This window comes from Impatiens glandulifera, chromosome 4, assembly GCF_907164915.1.
Source record: "Impatiens glandulifera chromosome 4, dImpGla2.1, whole genome shotgun sequence".
Taxonomy (NCBI): domain Eukaryota; kingdom Viridiplantae; phylum Streptophyta; class Magnoliopsida; order Ericales; family Balsaminaceae; genus Impatiens; species Impatiens glandulifera.
In genome coordinates, this window is record NC_061865.1 from 12743039 (window position 1) to 12765275 (window position 22237).

A 22237-nucleotide genomic window follows, 5' to 3' on the forward strand; every position below is an offset into this window, starting at 1 on the left:
TTTTATTATACATTATTTTTATTTTTTAAATATCGTAAAAATCAACTTATTTAAATATTATAAAATATTTTTTTATATTTTAGAAATATATATATATATATATATATATATATATATATATATATAATATTTAAGCCTACCCATCCGTCCTACTTATAATAATGTTTTGTTTACTTATTTTCTAAAAAACATGAACATGAAAAATATTAGTATAAGCTATAATTCCATATAATTAAGATTCACATGAAACTAAAATATGTATTGTCGATGAAAAAATGGTTTATTATATTCTAACTAAATTAATATTTCATTTTAATGATCAATTTTAATGGTTCTTACTTTAAGGTTTAAATAAATAATTTTTAATAAACATCTCAACCTTTTATTATTTCTACCTCAATTACATTTTTCAATTTATTAACTAAAATTTTAAAATATCTTTTTACTTTTTTTTTATTAAATATTGATAATTATAAATTCATATTATATATATAATGAATTATTTTTCATTCTTCAAATAATTACTTTAATTTTGGATATAAGGTATCTCTAAAATTTAATGAGACTTCAGTATAATCAACACTTCCCAGTAGTAACAAGGATAGTAAACAAGAGGCGAGTTATCAAAGGGGACTATAATTACAAGAAAACGAAAGGGGGGAAATGTTGAAACTCTTCTTTTTACCCATAATTTACAATTTTCAAAATTTGCAATTGTCGACCTAAAACACCAAATTCGAAACCATTTGAAGCCACATAAATGTTATAGTCATAATGATGATTTTCATGCAAATTTCAGAAAGAGGAGAAGAAAAATTTACCTTTTGAAGTGTAAGAAACAAAAGGGAAAATTCAAAATTGGCACTCGATACTCAACATATTCCTTATGTCCGAGAAAATACAAATACAGAGTTTGGGGCGACGAAACATGGAGGGGAAGATTTTTGTCCTTCAAATTGGGGTTTTCTAATCAATTTAGCATGCAATGTTAGTTCTAAGATGTTCTTAAGGATGGGTAGAACTATTATGAATTCATTATGCTCCAATTCATGTAACACTCTTTAATTTAATAATAACCCAATTTGTATCAATTTTTCTTATTTGTGTATTGCATTGTTGTTGTTTTTTACTATAATTGATGATCCAAATTCATTCTCTATTTGTTGTTTATCACTTCCCATCTTCCAAGATCGATCTAAATCGAATAAATCACACTAGTAAAAATAGGTCTTTTACCGAAAGTATAATCTCTCGGTAAAAACCCTATATCTGTCGGTAAAGGTCTTTCTCTGACAACTCGTCAGACTGTCGACATATGTCGGTATTGCACTTGTCAGTAAAGGTATAGAGACCTAAGCCGACATATTTCATATCTTTCGGCATATCCTTGTCCGAAAGATATTATTAGATCTATCGACATTAATTTTAAAAATAACATTTCAACATAGATCGTATTTCTTCTAATTAGGCTAACAACAACTTGGATATATAAAAACCCAATAGGCTATTTAATCTTTATTCAGGTAAATACTGAAAGATTTATTGAAATCTTTCGGAAATGCTTTACTGCATTTACCAAAAGATATAGTGAAATCTTTCGTAAATGCTCTATTGTATTTACCGAAAGATATAGTAAAATCTTTCGGAAATGCTCTATTGCATTTACCGAAAGATATAGTAAAATCTTTCGGAAATGCTCTAATGCCTTTACCGAAAGATATAGTGAAATCTTTCGAAAATGCTCTACTACATTTATCGAAAGATATAGTGAAATCTTTCGGAAATGCTCTACTGCCTTTACCGAAAGATATAGTGAAATCTTTCGACTTTGCTTTACTCCCTTTACCAAAAGATCTATGCATATCTTTCGTCTTTGGTTTACTGCCTTTACCGAAAGATCTATGCATATCTTTCGGTATTTCCTCTTTACAGATTTTTAATATTTTGTTTATTTTTTTACCTAACTAACCTTAACCTGTTAATTATTAGTCAAACCAAAGAAATACAATAATCAAAAAAATTCATTACATTTTTTAAAATTCTAAATCAATACGTATTACAAACATGTGTTACAAACACATGAACTAATTCAAAAACATAATCCAACATACTTGTTCCAAACAAGATAAACTAATCTAAAAACTATATAATAAACGTACTAACCCGGCGGTGGTGATTGATTCTATAACCTTGCTAATATTTCTGCAATCTGTTATTGCGTTCTTTCGTTATTAACTTGAACTAGCTCTTCTAGTTCATTGACCCGCGCCAGAGCTGTTCGTTCTCCTCTCTTAACGACGACCCTCCACGTTGAGAATTGTCTCTCTTCCGCCAATCACCGTGAAAACGCGATGGCCGGACGCCTGACCCCATACCCATCATCGCCCGTGTAGTTGGGGCCCAAAGACTCTCTCGGTCACCTCAAAGTCGGAGATATCGGGTGTGTCACTAATTATTTGCTCCATCTCCGCCTGCACATTTTAAAATTTCATTATATAAAATATAGTTATATTAAATATTCAATTAAACTTTAACTTACAATTTTCTCTTGTGACAGTTGGTCCGGCGTTAGAGTCGGGTTGTCTTTGGCGACTCTTGGGGTTTGAGTATTTCTGAACCTCTCTATAATAGTTGGTGGACGTCCGAATTCAGCCTCTTGTTCAAATAAATTGTTCATCAATATTAATTATATAGTTACATTATTTATAGTAAGTTTAATTTATTGTTACATACCAGTTCTTGTTCCACTTGTGAAAATAGTTTACTACCCGTATGGTGGGGAAACCTCACTTGTCTTCGGTTTCTAATATTGATTGAGTTTTTTTCTACATTTAAAATAAAATTATAGTTAGAACTATCGTCGGTACATATATATTTTTATTATGAAATTGTACGTACCTTGAAATTCTTTGTGAAATAGTGGTTATTGGAGAGGAACTCCCAATCTGTAGGATCATAGTATGGTGGAGGACACACAAGTATAGCCGCCTCATCTCCGTTATTAATCCGCACGTAATCCCGACTCAAATCGGAGCGCCACCTCTCCCATATTTGTTTGGCGTGTGCTATCCCGGTATGTATGTACGTGTCTAAAGGGATATTTGTACTCTCGAATGGATCCTGAAGAATAAAAAACAACAAATGTTAACCTCAATTGATAGTTAATTAAATACAAATTCAATTTCTCATTGTCATGGCATGCCATAGTAAATCTAGCTGATCGGTACTCAAGGCCTTCCATTTTAGCTGGCGATGTGAGATGAGTGCGGGGTCCCGCACCATTGACCCCACATGTCTAGACCACATACGCCTAGCATCATCATTTGGCCTCCCATGTATATCTCTGAATCTAAGTGGAACCCTCGATCCCCGGGGCCTTCTCGAAAGATCGATATTTTTGTTACGACCTCGTCTCTGCGTGGAGGAAGAACTTGTTGTAGCAAATTAATAATATATGGTCAAATGAATATAAACAATAAATATAATTAGTGAAAAATTATCCGGTACCAGCAGTGTCCGGAGTGGACTTGTCACGCTCATCCTCACCCTGCTGCTCAGTCTCCGGATCCTCTTGCGGCTGCTCAGGCTCCGCATATGTACTTTCAATGAATTCCTTCTCAAGATCATCATTCTGTGTTTGGTGTCTTGGTGGGGCATAAGCTATTGGGACCAGATTGAACACCCGTTCCACGAACACACGGTCCACTATCGGCTCCTTTAAATGCTCCCCCGACTACCTGAAGACCGGGTGGTAAGGTCACCAATCTGTGAAATGAGCCCCCTAAATTTCTTAACGAGTTTTCTTGGCGGCATGGTACCTGTTCACAAATATATTGGTACAAGCATATTGAAGTTTAAGGTAAATATTAATTTAATTTTAACTATATATTTATAAAACGTGGGTTTATTTTTGTCACAATCTTCCAATCAGGTTGTGATGTCATATTAGGGGCATATAATACTTGTTTTGTTTGACTCGCCGAAATATAAGGTTCTTAGCTTTGGGTTTTTAAAATCCGGTTGACATTTATATTTTCGAACCCATATTTATCCACTTTCACTCCACGTTCCCCAGAATGTGCATCAAACTATTTGCACTTGAAGAGAACAATCCGTCCGTGAGAAAAGTATTGTACTTAGATTATGTCCGTTAAAACTCCGTAGTATGATAGAGTATCCGATCAATTGTTGCCTACAACAACAACTCCGCACTTTTGAGTACTCAGGTCTTCATCATGTTTTTCTGTACATAATTTATATCCATTTATTTTACACCAAACAAAACTACATGAGTACATAGTTGTACTGGAGCCTAAGATCTTAAGGTCTCTTGATAACTCGCTATCGTCTGTTAATTGGGTGACCTATATACAATTCAAAAGATTATTCATAAATTGTAGAATCAAGTTATAAAAGTTATCAGATATGCATGATTTGGGTGTCTACTCACTCTATGCTTAAAATATGTAGCATATGTTGGGGGAATTTCTCCACAGGACTCCATGTTATTGCATTCCTCCACATACTCGCTGCACATGTGTTTAATATAAAATCATATCTTTAATGTTAATAATTCGTATTAACATTGCAATACGAAATCATACATGTAAAATGGTTCTGCTTCCAGTCAATTTTTCAAGATGTATGAATGAGCACTATCTCGATCGCAATAATTCAAGTTGAATATTGTTCCATTGGATACTTCTTCCAACAATGAAAATACTGAGAGACTCGAGATTGAACTTTGCGTGTGTTTAGGAGTAGAAGATTCCTCCAAGTACTTGGCACATAAACTAATACTTTCATTCACAAGATATGTCTCGCTTATTGAGCCTTCCGGGTGATTTTTATTCTGCAAATATTTATTCATTGTACCAATGTATTGTTCTATCGGATACATCCATCGAAACTAGAAAAGACCCCCAAGTATAGCCTCAAGTGACAAATGTACCAGGAGATGCATCATGATGTCGAAGATTGATGGTGGGAAAATCATTTCAAATTTGCAAAGTGTCGTTATAATATCCAAGTACAATTGTTTGAGTTCCGCTGCAATCAACTCTTTGGATCACAGCAAACGAAAAAATCGAGATAAATTTACTATAGCATCATACACATGATCTAGAAGTAATCCACGGGTTGCTAAAGTAATAAGATATTCCAATAAAATGTGACAATCATGACTCTTTAATCCCGTAATCTTCTTCTCTTCCAAATTCACACAACCTCCAATATTTGAGAAAAACCATCAGGAAACTTTAGATCCTTCAAGAAATTACAAACACGTTTTTTATGATCAGATGACAAAGTGAAAGACGTTTCTGGATAATGAACCACTCCTCCATCATTTACAGGATGTAACCAATGTTTTATGCCTAAGAGTTGTAAATCTTTACGTGCGTTAGGACCATCCTTAGTCTTCTCTTTTACATCCATCATTGTTCCCAACACGCTATCACAAATATTTTTCTCAATATACATCACATCCAAATTATGTCTCAATAAAAGTGATCTCCAATAAGGAAAACGGAAGAAAATACTAAGTTTGCTCTAATTGTCTCCCCGTATTTCATGATATACCTTGGTTTTCTTACTCAGATCAGTAGTAAGAACTATGTCTTTTAGGTCTCATTCCTGCTCATAAATTTCTTGCCCTTTTAACATTTTTGAGGCCTCTCTATAATCAGTTCGACCATCAAACGACTTTTTATCCCTCCTGTATTTGTGGTTTGGTGAAAGAAAACATCGATGACCCATGTAACATTGTTTCTTCCCATTAACCAATCGAAAAGATATAGTGTCACGATTACAACAAGGACAAACGAGTTTCCCTTTTGTACTCCACCCGGACAAGTTCGCATACACTGGGAAGTCGTTAATGGTCCATAACAATGCTGCTTGCATGTTAAAGGATTGCGAGGTGTGTGCATCAAATGTTTTCACCCCAATATTCTGCAGTTCAGATAACTCTTCGATCAATGACTGTAGAAATATGTCAAACGCATCTCCCGGACTCTTTGGGCTTTGAATTAACATAGATAGAATGAAATTGCTAGAATCCATGCACATAGTGGGTGACACGTTATAAGGAATTAGAATAACCGGCCAAATACTGTATGATTTTTTTCCCATTTGCAAAAGGTTGAAACTCATCGCTTGATAAACCAAGTCTTATGCTACGGGGGTCTGACGCGAAATCCTTATACCTCTCATCAAATATTTTCCAAGTGTATGAATCAGCCGGATGTCTCAACATATCACCTTGAACTCTTACTTCCTTGTGCCATATCATCAATGGAGCGGTCTTAGAGCACATGTATAACCTCTGCAATATTGGTATTAGAGGAAAATATCTTAACACTTTAGTGGGCATAAATTTTCCATTTTGCTTCTTTCGAACTACCCCACTAGTTTTGTCGACTTTCCATCTAGAAAGGCCACAAACTCTGCAAGACTCCAAATTTTTGTCATTCTTCCAAAATAACATGCAATTTCTCTTACATTCATCTATCTTCTCATACTTAAGCCCGTATCTGTAATGAACTTTTTACATTCGTAGTATGAGTTGGGCAATTCAGCGTTCATCGGTAATATCTCCTCTTTAAGTAGACGTAAAAACATATCGAATGAAGCGTTTGTCCATTGACCGACATTCTTTATGTGGAGGAGTTTCAATAGTGCTGATGATTTTCTTATTCGTGCACCTTCATATAAAGGTCGTTTAGAATCATCAAGCAATTTATAGAATCTTTGCGCATCCTCGACTGGTTCATTGTTGCTTGGCCATCATTAACGTTGGAGAACATATCGTGTATAAAATCTTGCCTATACTGTTCTTCATTGACCGTATTATTCAAATCAGGGGGAGTACTTCTGACTTCTCGCACAACATCATCCAAGTCATCGTCATGATTATCATCGTCGTCATCATCAATAAAACCCAATTATGAAATCAATAAAAATGTTTTATTTTGGGTTTATTGTTCTTGGAGCACTCTTGTAATGAATTAGATGTTCACAATTGATTAATACATCATAAGAACCATACCGATTCAATCCTGATCTCTCTCATTGTGTAATATAAAATTGTGGTTTTAGATTTGATCTAACTTATGTGTTTTTCAAATAACTCTTAAAACTTAAATTAGTATGTTTTTAATGATGTAAATAATATTTTCAAGTCCTAGCTATTAATTAGCTTATTATTAAAGTGATACATATTTTCTCTAATTGTTAGTTAGATTCAAAACCTATCTTTTATACATTAATAAAAAGTTTGCCACTGTGGGAAGAAGTTATGATGAATTATCCAAAAAAAGAAACTCAAATTTTCCAGAGACGTTAAATAGGGATGATCGCATATTGGTCTTTTTTTTTTCTTATTTCTTTATAGTATTTAAGAAAGCATATCAAAATTGGTCTTCTTTTTCTTATTGCTTTATAGTATATAAGAAATAAGTTAACTAATTAAATTGAATATATTTTTTTATTCAGCATTTGAATTGATATCCATTGTCCACGGATTGAATATATTAGACAACGTTCTACTCTAACATATAAAAATTAACAAATCGAACAGGTTTTATTTGAAAAAAATGTGAGCGAATTAAATCAATTTGAATGTTTAAACCTTTAATACTAAGTATGCAGTTAGTTAGCTAAAATATAAAACAAAATATAAAAGAATGAGACATGTTAATTATAATATAATTAAGTGTCGGCTTAAATGTAAAAATACATAAGAGCATAAGAAAAAATTGAAGAAAGATGAAAGGAATAAGTAACTTTACTATAATAGTTTACTATTTAAATGATGATAGTAACAAGTCTTTTTTTCTTTCAATAAATTCAATCACTCATCGATTATTCCCTATTTAAAAGGGCACCTATATTTAAAAGGGCGCCTATAATATATCCCTTCCAGTCGCTAAACTTAACCGCCTACCGACACACTTTTCATCGTCGCACAACCAATCATTCTTCACCTCCTGCCGGATGTTGATTCATTCTTCACACTCTCCTGATCTTTTACTTTCCCATCCTCCAATCCCTACACATATAAATCATTAATATATTAATTAAAAGTAACAAGTATTTAATCTGTCGCTAATAATCTGTCGTGAAAGCCTTTATTTGTTAAGGTTTCAACTATTAATTATTACCTCCATAAAAAATCGCAAAGCATCCTCTACGTTCCTTGTCCTCAAAACATATAATGCTGCTTCCTGCGTAAAAAAATTCATTATTTCATACAATATCAATTTATTTTAAAACATTGAACAAAAAAACATTTAAAACAACATGAGATCAAATTAGATCTTACCCTTGCATGACTTAATTGATGAAAGTGCAATGTTCTTGGCTCGCTCTCGATAGATGATTTCCTATCAAGCATTTCTACAATATGAAGATTTAATTCAAGAGATGTAGAGAGAGATATCAATAACTTATAAGAAATGAATGTATGCATACATATATATAGGTGGGTGGATACAGTGGATTATGAGGATGACAGTGAAGTTGGGTGGAGAACGTGGCCATGAATGTGGACATGTGACATGAATCATGATATTTATGTGCTTTGTAAAAGAATTTTTTATTAATTTTTATAGGACTTCGTAAATACAATAGTTTCTATAAGAGGAAATGGGTTGGCTGGTTGTGGGGGAGAAATATCATTAATTACGTGCATGAGTCTCTAACCAGAAAATCATTCAGCAATCGGTATGACTATTAGCACGTGTATTTAGAGATCTTCCTAACTAAGATTGTAGTATTGATTAATCTTTTACCAAAAATAATAAAAATCAGTTTATTATGCTAAGACAAATTTTAAAAAAAAAAATTTATTATATATTTATATCTCTAATATGTTTTAGTGGTCAAATAATACTCTTTTAATTTAAATAATATATAACAAAAAAAAAGGCCATAGATTAAATCCAGATGAACTACATCAAACAAGCCCTAGTCGTTATTTGGTAAAGATATTTATAAAGGGAGAAAATAAAAAGTCAAAGCAAATTAAAAGCACTAGCTAACCTGGTAATGACTCATAAAAGAATTGGTTGATTTCTCCTCTTAAAGAGTTATTGATTATAAATATTAATCAATTACATAATCTACAATTAAGATTACAAATTAACCTTAAGAGACAAAGTAGTTTTCGCTCTTTGTTGATCCAGCAACTTATTACGAAATACTTCTAAAGCATCGCGACTAAGAATAAATTGCACAAAAATGTAATTAATTTTCTTCGGGGTGGTTTGATAGATGGGTTTTAAGGTTGGGAATTCATTTGGCTATTTCTCATATAATTATTAAGGAAATATTCTTTGAATAATTAAGGGTAAGAGGTTATTAGGGTTCTTAAGTGAAACTTTATCATTTTTGAGGCATGTGTGAGATTAAAGATCGAAATTGATAGTCTAAAATCCATTGGATTTTGGAAAGATGCGTTGTGTTATGAGATGAATTATCTTGCATCTAAAAGTGCAAGACAAAAGTTGGTCCAATGATAATGTTTTCTTAGCCACAAGAAAAAAAATAACAAAAGAAATAGAAATTGTTTGTTCCTATTATAAAATTAATTACCTAAACATAAATTGCAATATATTTATTGGGATCGGTGTCGACTATAGAAAAGAAAGTCTGAGTATAGTTGACAACTTTCAACTTTTCAATTTGATGTTAATCCTGTGAGGGATTAAGATTTGTTTCTATTCTTCACAAATTTTCGCAAACTCTCTTGAACAGATTCAAGTGCGGAACTGCTTGATAGATTTGAAATGTCAAGAAAATGAATGCAATGAGCATAAATGAAATAACACACGGAGTTTTATAGATGTTCTGAGATAAAACTCCTACGTCACCCTTCTTTTGTTTCTAGAAAGATATTCACTATAATAAGGCTTTGATTTGTATAGAAACTACACAAACTCAGTCAGACACAAATGACTTAACAACTGCCTGTTTCTGAACTCTTAGCTATCACACTCTGTTGAACAGACCACCGTCTATTCAACTTACAACACATTGTCAATGACTATTAGGTAGTCCAATAAATTTTCTCTCAACTTCACGTAGTGAATTACATAACACACTTGAAAATAAATTGATTCAAAAATCAAGAGTCTAGAAATCTAGTGATCAAATAATTCGTGGTTGTCCTTGGATCATCTTTTATACTAAAGACTCGTCAACGGTTGAATTTTCTTCTTTGATACGTGTCAGCTATCCATTGGATGTACGCTAGGTGAACGGGAAGGTACACAAGAATATATTCGTTGGATCGTGGCATACCAGATGGTACTGGAGAATATTCACTGGAACGTGATGTACGGGAAGGTACAAAACAGATTGGAGGAATATTTAGTACGTGGAACTTGAGCGGTTACAACTGGATAAATAGACTGGGCATACAAGTGATAACAAACGCTGCTTATGGGCTAAGCAAAAGGGAGGACGCTTCTTCAGACAGCTGCTGAAACAAGGCGTCTACTTGCGCGTCATGTCTGCTCGCGCACTACTTTAGACTAGTTCAAACTCCGTCTGTCTGCTCGCGCACTTCTTTCAGACCACGTCTGTCTGCTCGCGCACTTCTTTCAGACCACATCTACTTGAGTGTCAATTCTGCTCGCGCACTACTTTAGACTAGTTCAAACTCCGTCTGCTCGCGCACTTCTTCAGACCACGTCTGAAGACATACATCTTTTCAGTTGTACTTTCAATAATAAAACTCCAATTATTATAAATTTGCACCGGTTGAGATTCGAACCCGCAATCTTTATTATATAAAATGAACACTTAACCACTATAGCACTTAAGATGTTAATTTATTTTTATATATTTATATAATTGATATGACTAACAATTATATATATATATATATAATTAAATTTAGTTTTATCCATTCATTATCAAAACTATTTTATCAATCATCCATCATCAAAATCAAGTATGTTAATTATCTTAAATTAATTAAACTTTAATCTCACAATTTCTCTCTTTTTGATTATTTAAGTTAATTTATCAAAACTAAGTGGGTTCATAATTTAAACACAATTCAACGATTTTTCCCTTTTAGATTATTTAAACTAAATTATCAAAACCAGGTGAGTTCATAATTTAATCACAATTCAACAATTTCTCCCTTTTTGATTATTTAAACTAAATTATCAAAACCAGTTGAGTTCATAACTTAATCACACTTCAACAATTTCTCTCTTTTTGATTATTTAAACTTAATTATCAAAACCAAGTGAGTTCATCATTTAAAGTCAAGTCATCACAGCTGTGATTAATTTTAATATTCGTTAAACTTCACTTGAAAATATGGGATTAAGCTTTCCTTTCACAGAATTTAACTTTTTACTAGATTCAGCTAGATTGCACTCAGCATATCCCAAACCGGACTTGTGTCCGGCGGGCCTTTACTGCTTAAACATTTACTCGAGAGAACTCACAAATTTTGTCCAAAAACTAACCACATAGTTTATTCTTTCATTTTCAGCCAAAAGAATTTGAATTGTTTCTTTGAGCTTCTCATTCTTAGTTGAGAGCTCATTTATTTTGTTTTTTAAAATTTCTGGTTCATTGTTTTGTTTTGAAAAACTTGTACGGTCAGATTTGTTTTTAAAATTAATTTCATTAAAAGAATCTGACAGTTTCTTGTACTCAATGACCATGTCATTGAGTGCCGCAATTAGATCATCTCGAGTGAACTTGTTAGAAGTGAAATCAAATACCTCAGTGTCGTCTGTCATGAAACATTTGACCTTTTTTTCATCGTCGTCACTTGAAGAGCTTTCATAGATTTGAGTCAGCTTCTCCCAAATCTACTTGGTAGACGAGCATGACTTGATCTTGCTGAACATGGCCTTGTCCAACGTTTTGTAGATAATGTCTTTTGCCATATTGTGGAGGTTTTTCTTCCTTTTATCTTCAGCGGTCCACTCAGACCTCGGTTTCTCCTTCATCATAGGAGTGTCATCGGGGTTAGTTGTGGAACTAGCCTTCATTATCTTCATTGGGCCATCGGTGATGACATAACACATTACATCTTCTAGGGAAGCCAAATGCGTTTGCATTCTTAACTTTCAGTAATCATAGTTTTCCTACGAGAACATTGGGATCTTGTTGAGAATAGACATGATTCAGGAATTTGATGATGCTTAAGAATAGAAAACTTGTCTCTAATACCATTTGTTGGGATCAGTGTCGACTATAGAGAGGAGGGTCTGAGTATAGTTGACAACTTTAAAATTTCAATTCGATGTTAATCATGTGAGAGATTAAAATATATTTCTATTCTTCACAAATCTTCGCAAGCTCTTGAACGGATTCAAGTGCGGAACTGCTCGCTAGATTTGAAGCGCCAGGAAAACAAATGCAAGGAGCAGAAAGGAAATAAAACATAGAGTTTATTGATGTTCGGAGATAAAACTCTTACGTCACCCTTCTTCTGTTTCTAAAAGGATATTTACTAGAAGGCTTTGATTTGTATAACGACTACACAAACCCAATAAGACACACAAGACTTAACAGTTGTCTGTTTCTGAACTCCTAGTTATCACACTCTATTGAACAGACCAATGTCTATTCAACTTACAATACATTGTTAATGACTATCAGGTAGTCCATTAAATTATCTCTTAGCCTCACGTAGTGAATTACATAATACACTTGAGAATAAAATAACTAGAGAGAGAATGAGTTCATTCAAGAAATCAAGAGTATAGAAATCTGGTGATCAAGTAATTTGCAATTGTCCTTGGTCACCTTTTATACTAAAGACTCAGCAACGGTCGAATCTTCTTCTTTGATACGTGTCAGTTATCCGTTGATTATACGTTAGGTTAACGGGAAGGTACACAAAAATATATTCATTGGATCGTGGCATACCTAATTGTACTGGAGAATATTCGTTGGAACGTGATGTATGGGAAGGTACAAAACGGACTGAAGGAATATTTAGTACGTGACATTTAAGCGGTTACAACTTTATAAGCAGACTGGGTAGACAGCTAATAACAGACGCTGCTTATGGACTGAGAAGAAGAGAGGACGCTTTTTCAGATGGCTGCTGAAGCAAGGCATCTACTTGCGCACTTTTTTTGACGGGTAAAAGTTTAGACTACGTCTGCCCGCACTTGTTTCAGACCACGTTCTGAAGACATACATCTTTTAAGTTGTACCTACAATAATAAAACTCCAATTATTATAAATTTGCACCATGTGAGATTCAAACCCGCTATCTTTATTATATAGAATGAACACTTAACCACTACACCACTTAATGATTTCTCCTTTTTAATTATTTAAGCTAATTTATCAAATCTAAATGGGTTCATGATTTAAACACGTACAATTCAATAACTTTTTTATTTTTTTTGATTATTTTAACTAAATTATCAAAACCACCTCATAACTTAATCACAATTCAACAAAATTGTCTCATTTGAATGTTCAAAGACACATTTTGTGTGTGGCTGCAATTATTTCTATTTATTTTTCAATTAGATTTGTATGAATACAAATTATTATATTCTTGTTATGAAAATTTGTATTAATAAACAAAATATTGTACATGTTTGAAAACACCTCTGCATCTGGAGTTGGAGTTGGAGTTGGAGTTGGAGTTGGAGTTGGAGTTGGAGTTGGAGTTGAAGTTGAAGTTGAAGTTGAAGTTGAAGTTGAAGTTGAAGTTGAAGTTGAAGTTGAAGTTGAAGTTGAGTGTGAATCTCTAAGACAAACCAATAATAATTTTTGGATGTCTACGTTTGATATGAACAGATGTAGCTAGATAATATACGTTTTAAAACTATTTTTTATTTTATGAATATGATACATATGCATATTATAAATTGAAACCTACTAATTGTGAATATTGTGATGTTAATTGTTAAGTACTAAAAGATAATAATAATATGTTCATGAAACCAAAAACTGGTTATGAATTGCACGGTGTTAATTGTTAAAGTGTTCATTTATATATTATAATCATTAATACTTTGTTTTTCTTCTTAGGTTAGAACCTTGTGAAACTTTTAAGATGGAGCTTTAAATATATATATATGGTTCTTTCTTTTCAATGCAAATCATTGTTCATGTATAGATTTTCATTTGTTATTTATTTTGAAAAAGTGTGGCATTTCATGGAGAACCTGATCAATAGGAATTATGTTTTGAAAAAATGATCTAATATGAATTATTAATGATAGTAATTAAGCCATTTTTGAACTTTTCCATTTCACAAATGATGTTTTGTATTCATGAAACAGTTCAATCAATCGGGGTATATATGTAGTATTCTTGGGATATTTAAAATATCCTCCAAAAGCACCAATCAATTTAGGAAGGGTTTATTTCACAATCTCAATATTTGTAATGAGGTGACATTAGGACTAGGTTGATGATTCTCAATGTTTTTGACAAGCTTTGTTTGAGTTTTGATAACTTACTTGTGCCAATTTTTGTCACAATTATTTTTATCGTAATTAGTTTTATTTTCTCTAATCTGTTAAAAAACATAACAATGGTAAGACTGCGACCTTCCTCCTGTCGGCGCAAGAACATGCAGATGATTCATTGGAAAAATAGTGCTCTAGACTCATGTGGAGATCATGATGATTGCAATGTGGAGATAATTAAGGTATGAATGTGACCACGTTTTCTTTTCATTTTATTTTTATTGTTAACAAAATTGATAAGATTAGAATAATAGATAGTAACAAGCATGACTATACAACTTGAATTTGACTACATTTGAATTAAATATTCGATTTTCATCAAATTGTATTTTTTTTATTTTGAAGACACGTCCTTTTTATGAATTGAAACAAAACAAATATATTTGAGCCAAATGGAAAGGATTTGCTACATTATACTTATTGTGTTTCTACTTATGTTGTGTTGGTGTAAAGGTAACTTGTTAAATAGTGATCTTTGTCATTTGTCCATTAATATTTTAGGGGCAGATGTTTTATTTATAGTGGGTTTTTTTGTGTGAATATTAAGCAGGACGTTCTAGAAAGAAATTATCTATTCCAATATATATTGCATTAGCAAAATTTGTGAGAAGCCTTCTAGAAACGAAGACTACTTTATTCCATGTTTGGGATGTGAAAAACGTTGTAAATGCAAATATTCTTAAATTTAAAAATACTTATAATTGCATTATTATATGATATGGAACACATAATATTGATGTATTTTGTCCCTGGAGTAAGCCCGGTAAGCCCTCGGGTTAGGGCAACCAGTCCCCAGGCAGCCCATTTACTAAACATAAAAAGTATTTAGTTAAAATTTATTTTTCTTTTAAACATAAAAGTTTTTAGTGTAATGGTTTAATATATAAACTAGAAATTTTATATGGTTATGGGTTAAAATCTCACTAAAAATATATTTTTATTAATTTCTTAAACTAGACATAGGAAAACAAAAATGTTCTTATTTTTTCTACGTGGGGTGGGACAACCTAAATCTCGGGTCGACTCTAGATAGAAGTACGGTAGAGCCGGTACATTTTAACATCACGTGGACACCAATTTGTGATCACATAGATAAAAATGTAGTTTATATTTCCAGGTTGGTATATTCTCTAGGAAAATTTACTTAATTTATCTTCAAAATCTATATGAAATTACACTATTATATACATCATACTCTGAGATGTCAATATCTGTGTTTTTGGCTCAAAAGATATATTAAGAATTAGTGATTGGAGTTCGAGTTAAGAATGAGCTTCATGATACATACTGGTTGTCTTTGCACCATCAAATTCATTAGGGTGTGTTTGACCATGAAATTGGAATTAAAATTGGGATTTAATTCAAATTCCTAAGTTTGGTAACTTCAAGACTAATAATTAGAATTATAATTAGAATTCCAATAGAATTCAAATTCTAATAGAATTCAAAAGTTCAAATGTCAAATATTTAATTTAATTTAGTAACTTAACATTTTGAACTGATAACTTATTTTTAAATTTATAAAATTAATATGTGAAACCGATATTTTGTTTTCTTAATTTTAGAAAGCTAATATGTGTAACCGATATATATTTTAATTTACGAAGTTAACATGTTGAATCAATATTTATTTGGATAGGAATTGAACCCTAGACATTAATCTTGACAATCGAATTATTCTAATAGTTTGGGTCAAACAAATATTTATTTAGTATAAATAATATATATTCAATTTTTTTATTATATTCTTTTTCAAACATATAAATTAGAATTGAATTACAATTTATAGTTTTTACAAACATAAGAATTAAATTATAATTACACATCAATTCTTGTAAAATTGAATTAGAATTTCAATGTTAATGTCAAATTCAATTTCAATTCCCCTCATCGAAACGTGACTTAAGATTTTGTGGCATCATTGAATGAGTTGTATCGAAACATACACCATGATATTAGTTATTCTTTGCTTTATGAGGTCAAATTTCTCTATAATCGATCTTAATTGATTTTAGAGAAAAAAAATTGTAGCCATAAGGGGTTAAACACATAGCCCGCAAACACATTTAACCATACATAGAACTAGTCGTCTGATGTAGGGATGACAACGGGTACCTTACCTATCGGGTAGTGAAGTACCCATCCCCAAACCCGATTTCTATTTTACTACCTGAACCCGACCTCGAACCCGACGGATATCACTATTTCTATCCCCATCCCGATTCGGCGGGTATCCGATTCCCGACGGATATCCCATTCCCCAATTAAAAACTTAAAATATTGTAGAGGTTGAAGAAGAAAGAAACATACCTATAATACATAATAAAATTAGTAATATCGAAAGATTAAAAAACAAACAAAAACATTACTTACCTGTATATTTATGTTGTAGATCTTGAAAAAGATAATTTTGTTGTGTTAAAGTGAAGAAAAATAATGTAGAATGAATATTGAAAGAACAATTTAAAGATTGAATATGAAGAATTTAGAGAGGGAAATACATTTTGTTATTAAACAAAACTAGAAAAAGATGAGAGAAATAAATATTTTGAGAATATAAACAAAATAATGTTAGAGTGGAGTGTGGATAATAACAAAATATTTATGATAATATTTGAAATGACCTCTCATTAAATTTTAATAAAAAACATTTTAATTTTTATATATAGTCGGGTATTGGGTTTAGGGGCACATTCACCATCCTGACCCCGTACCCGATTTAAAATACCCGAACTCAATTATCGGGTGTCTACAGGTATCGGACATACGGGTACCCATTGTCATTTCTAGTCTGACGGGCTCGAACTCGTGACATCTCAAGAAGATTAGGAACATTCAGCTCTTGTTGTCGCTAGGCTAGAAGATGAGATAATCTTAAATGATTTTATACACCTGTTTTAGTTTTGTTTTAGTTTTGAAGTAGGATGACAAGATTATTTAGTGACATCTCCAAAATATTTTCTTGATGATATGTTTATTCATTTCTTATGAGGTATGTTATATCCTAGGTGAATATGTATGTGCATGTCTCATGATTTTGTGGAATTCATTGGATCAAGTTTGTTGAGATCCCCTGATTGCAACATCTGGAAACTATCGCAATCAAGGGATGTGTTGAAAATTAATAATTGAAATTGAATCCGTAAATTATTTATTGTTGTATATTTTCAATCATTACCTTATGTTATTATAATCTATATTTAGTCAACCCAAAATTTCATCAAGTGACTAATTCTCGCTTTAGACTCTTTATCATCTTATAGTTGAGAACTTGCCGATCCTATCCACTTAAGAAATGGTTGGTGTGTGGGTTGAAAGCTATGAATTTAAGGAGATTGAGAGTTCATTAGGAGATGATCTAATGTTTATAAATGCATTGTTGTCCATGACACTATTAGATTATACAATAGAATAACCCCTTATCATGTTTTCATAAATTTTTATCATATTATTTGTGCACACACATGTGCATTGTCTAAGTGTTACTTTCTCTACCTAAGCCTATGTGCTTCATGTTTTCATTCTTGCAGACAAAAGAATGAAAGACATCTAAGTCATACCATATTGCTGACATCTTTGAAGATCTTATAGATTACTAGGTTGATGTGACTAGGTTTAACCTTTGTTACTTTTTCGTCATGTTTTGTTTTTTTTGGAAATCAATCTAAGAGTGTAAAATGTTGGCGAGAAACTCAAATTGGTTTTTAATTGGAGGGTTGATTATGAGAATTCTTAAAAGAGACAAAGGCATGAACTAATGAAACTAAAGAAATTTAATTTTTTACTACTAACTTTTTTCATATTAGTCTAGGATTGACAAATTAAATGATTATATATAGATTTAGTTTCAATTTTATATTTTTTACTAATGTTTATTTCCGCTTCAATTAGAAAAAAAAGTTATTTAAACTTTTAACTAAATATAAAGAAAGAAAAACGTATCAAGAAGAAAGAAAGAAAATCTTGATTTTGTGGGCACTAAATAGAAATAAAAGCCGTGATCTAACCAACATTATATTGCATTTATTAAAATATTCAAAAAAAATTATAATTGAATTTGTCATGATTATCACTAGGAACCTTAGCTAATGTAGTGTGGAAACTCTGAAATAGTATATTTAATTGCTAGACACTATTTATCTTGAAAACTCTTATATTAATATTTGTCGATATTGTTCACGTCTTGGAATAAACACATAATGTCAAAGATATATCGTTCTATAATAAATTGACTACATTTTAATTGTATTAAATTTTAATGAATTATCTTGTTATATTTTACAAGACATGTCTATATTATAGTCCTTCCAAATGAATGTTTTTGTTATCCTATATATAAATTCTGTATATGCCCAGATGATAACCTCTAAATTAAAAATAATACTTTATTGGCAAGGGGAGACAGTGGACCCACAGTGCTTAAAAAAGACATTTAATAATAATTATTTTTTCAAAATAGTAAAAATTTAAATACCTTGATTTTGTAAATCTATACCCAGATTTCGTTAATGATAATAAAATATTTTGATTTTGTAATATAATATTAAAACATTCTAACACATAGAGAAGTATTGTGAATGGTGTTGACGAGGAAGCATTGAAACAAACTTGGTTCATAAACGGTTAGTCAAATCTTGATTTTTCTAGTTAGTAATTTTTCTATTTTCTGCTTCTTCATTGTGAGTTCTAAAAGAAAAATGATAAGTTTTTGCAAAAAGAAAGGGATTTGTTAACAAGAACATTAGGGTTTTTCAATTTTCCATTGTTGGCCTTAAAGAAGTTTCAAATTGGGGATTTCGGTTTTGAATCAATTTAGCCTGCAATATTAGTTTTAAGATGTTCTTAGGGATGTTTAGAACTATTTTGCATTCCTTGTATGCTTCAATTCATGTACCACACTTTAATTTAATGATAATCCGATTTGGGTAAATTTTTCTTAATTGTGGATTGCATTTTTGTTTTTTAATATAATTGATGATTCAAATTCATTCTTTATAGATTGTTTATCACTTTCCATCTTCCAAGATTGACCAGAATAGAGTTATAAATCAATAAACCCCAATTTTGAATTCAAGAAAATGTTTGATTTTTTATTTTATTGTTCTTAGAGCATTCTTGGTATGAATTGGAGGTTCATAATTGATTAATACATCATATGAAACCATAATGAATCAATCTTGATCATTAGGGGTTTTAAATTTCACTTGCACACTTTCAATTTTGATAGTTTGATAGCTAGAATCTTTTTGATTTAATAATTGTTGGAGAAAATATCTAAAATTTATGTTTCCTTTATATATATTTTGAAAACAAATATGTTAATAAATAAGAAATGATACTTGTTTATTGCATTCTTTGAACAGATACTTAAACTTATTGAGACTGCATAAAACAACACTTTCCAATGGATCTAAATCCAAGATCTATGAGTAGTGGGGGTCAAACAAGTGAAACTACAAGATATCCTCTTATAAGAACAATACTTTCTTGGTTGATTGATAACAAAAAGATTCAAGAGAACACAATTCTTCGATATCTGGAATGTAACAGTGATGAAGCTACACTAGAGGGAACAATTAAAGGTCATGGCATCTTATGCCATTGTTGCTCTCAAATAGTAACATTAGTGGAATTTCAAGCACACGCTGGTAGTAGAGGCCTAGATCGACCATTGGCAAGAATTTTTGATGAGCTTGGTATTTCATTAATGGACTACATGGATGAAGCTTGGTATATAACCCAAAAAGGAATTAAATCTCTTGAGCACAATGAAATAGAGCGAAGAAACAAAACAGTTGATGAGTATGATGCTGCATGTGTTATCTGCGCAAATGGAGGGGATTTGCTAGGATGTGCCAATTGTGTTTCAACTTATCACTTAGGTTGTGTTGGTGTAAAGGTAACTTATTAACAAGTAATATTTTTGTCGTTTGTCTATTTAGGTTACGACAAGTTCTTACTTATAGTGAATTACTTGTAAATTTTAAGCAGGATGTTGTAGAAGGAAATTGGTTATGCCCCTATTGCATTTGCAAATTTTGTGGGAAGCCTTCTACATACAAAGAATGTTTGATCCCATGTTCGCAATGTGAAAAGCGTTGTAAGTTAAAATATTTGGAAATTTCAGAACTACTCAAATTGCATTTTCTTTGTATGATATATAAAATATAATATTGTTGTATATTGGTTTTAGATCATTGGAAATGCTTTCAAGAAAGGAGGACTGGAAAGCCTACATATTTGAACATCACATGTACACCAGTATGTGATCACACATGTAGAAAGGTTGTTTTTATTTCCCTTTTGTTATATTCAATGAAATTTGACTTCAATTATCTTTCATATCTATAATTATTACATTGCACATTGAGTTGTAATTAATTTTTATTTTGGCTCAAAAGGTATATCAAGAACTACTGACTAGAGTTGCGATTCCAAATGAGCTTGGCGATGGATATTCAATGACTTTGCTCCATCGAATTCACCAAGAGTCTGAAAAATCTTTTGATGAGGCATATCGCTTTATTGTTGGTCATACAAACCTTGCAATAGCAAAGAGATTAATGGAAGATTGCTTTTATTCGACTAATGATGATCACATGACAAGTATGAACTTGATCAACCACTTCATTTTTAATCAAGAGTAAGAACTCTCATAAACTCTATTAACTTTCATCAACTTGAACATTCACCCTTATCACTACTATGTGTCATGCATAATATGAGTTTTTTTTCCTTCTCAGGTCACATTTCTCTATAATTGATTTTAGAGGATTTTATACAGCTGTTTTGGAGAAGGATGGCATTATTATCTCAGCGGCATCTCTAAAGTATATTTTTTTTAACACATTTATTCATTTCTTTGGAGGTATCTTGTATTCTAGATTATTAGTTATGTGCAAATATCTCATGGTTATGCAGAGTTCATGGGAACAAGTTTGCTGAGATTCCCTTGATCGCAACATGTGAAAACTATCGCAATCAAGGAATGTGCAGAAAACTAATGACCGAAATTGAATCGGTGAGTTATTTATTATCTTAAATTATTGTAATCTATATTTGTTCTGGTAAACATCTCATCACATGACTATTTTCTCACTTCAGACTCTTAATCATCTGAATGTGGAGAACTTGGTTATTCTATCCACCAAAGAAATGGTTGGTGTGTGGATGTCAAGATATGGATTTAAGGTGATTGAGAGTTCATTAGCAGAGGATCTAATGCATAGAAATGCATTGATGTTCCATGATACTGTTAGATTATACAAGAGATTAACACCTATTCAGGTTTTCACAAGCTCTTTATTATTTTTGTTTGTGCACATATGTGCATTGTCTTAGTGTTTCATGTTCTAACTAAGCCTATATCGTTTTGCAGACAATTGAAAGAAAGACATCGCCATGTAACTCGGACGATATTCTTGAAGATCTTAATTAGAGCTTACTAGGTTGATTGACTATGTTTTAGTTTTGTCTTGTTTCATGGATTTCCTTACATTTTTTCTTTTTGCCTTTGTTGTAATGTTTCCTCCTGTTGTGATTTTGTGAACATCCATCTAATTATGGTTTATTTTCACATTAAAATAATTTGGGCTCTAAATAGAAATAGATTTGATGCAACCAACATTATATTTATATTTTTGCATGCCTCCTTAAAATATTAAATAGTTCTACCCCATTCTTTGTTATTCAGCCAAATTTAGAATGCAATTTGTCACAATTATCGTGTTATCATAATGATTCTTAGCCGATATGGTGTGCAAGTT

General features: G+C 31.7%; 1 protein-coding gene across 1 annotated transcript; it reads left to right on the forward strand.

Annotated features, from left to right (window-relative positions):
- Window positions 1-19875: 19875 nt before the first annotated feature.
- LOC124934754 (increased DNA methylation 1-like) lies at window positions 19876-21909 on the forward strand. Its single transcript, XM_047475263.1, has 8 exons — window positions 19876-20370; window positions 20463-20571; window positions 20665-20756; window positions 20873-21114; window positions 21215-21301; window positions 21393-21492; window positions 21576-21758; window positions 21850-21909. Exons 1-8 carry the CDS (start codon window positions 19876-19878, stop codon window positions 21907-21909), a joined length of 1368 nt encoding a protein of 455 aa, XP_047331219.1.
- The last annotated feature ends 328 nt before the right edge of the window (window positions 21910-22237 follow it).

Bases quoted from the DNA above. Each gene is read 5' to 3' on its own strand.
- LOC124934754 (XM_047475263.1), top strand. From the start codon at position 19,876: ATGGATCTAAATCCAAGATCTATGAGTAGTGGGGGTCAAACAAGTGAA. The intron at 20,757-20,872 runs GTTGTTTTTATT...TTGGCTCAAAAG, and splicing joins GTGATCACACATGTAGAAAG to GTATATCAAGAACTACTGAC. The intron at 21,759-21,849 runs GTTTTCACAAGC...ATCGTTTTGCAG, and splicing joins AGAGATTAACACCTATTCAG to ACAATTGAAAGAAAGACATC.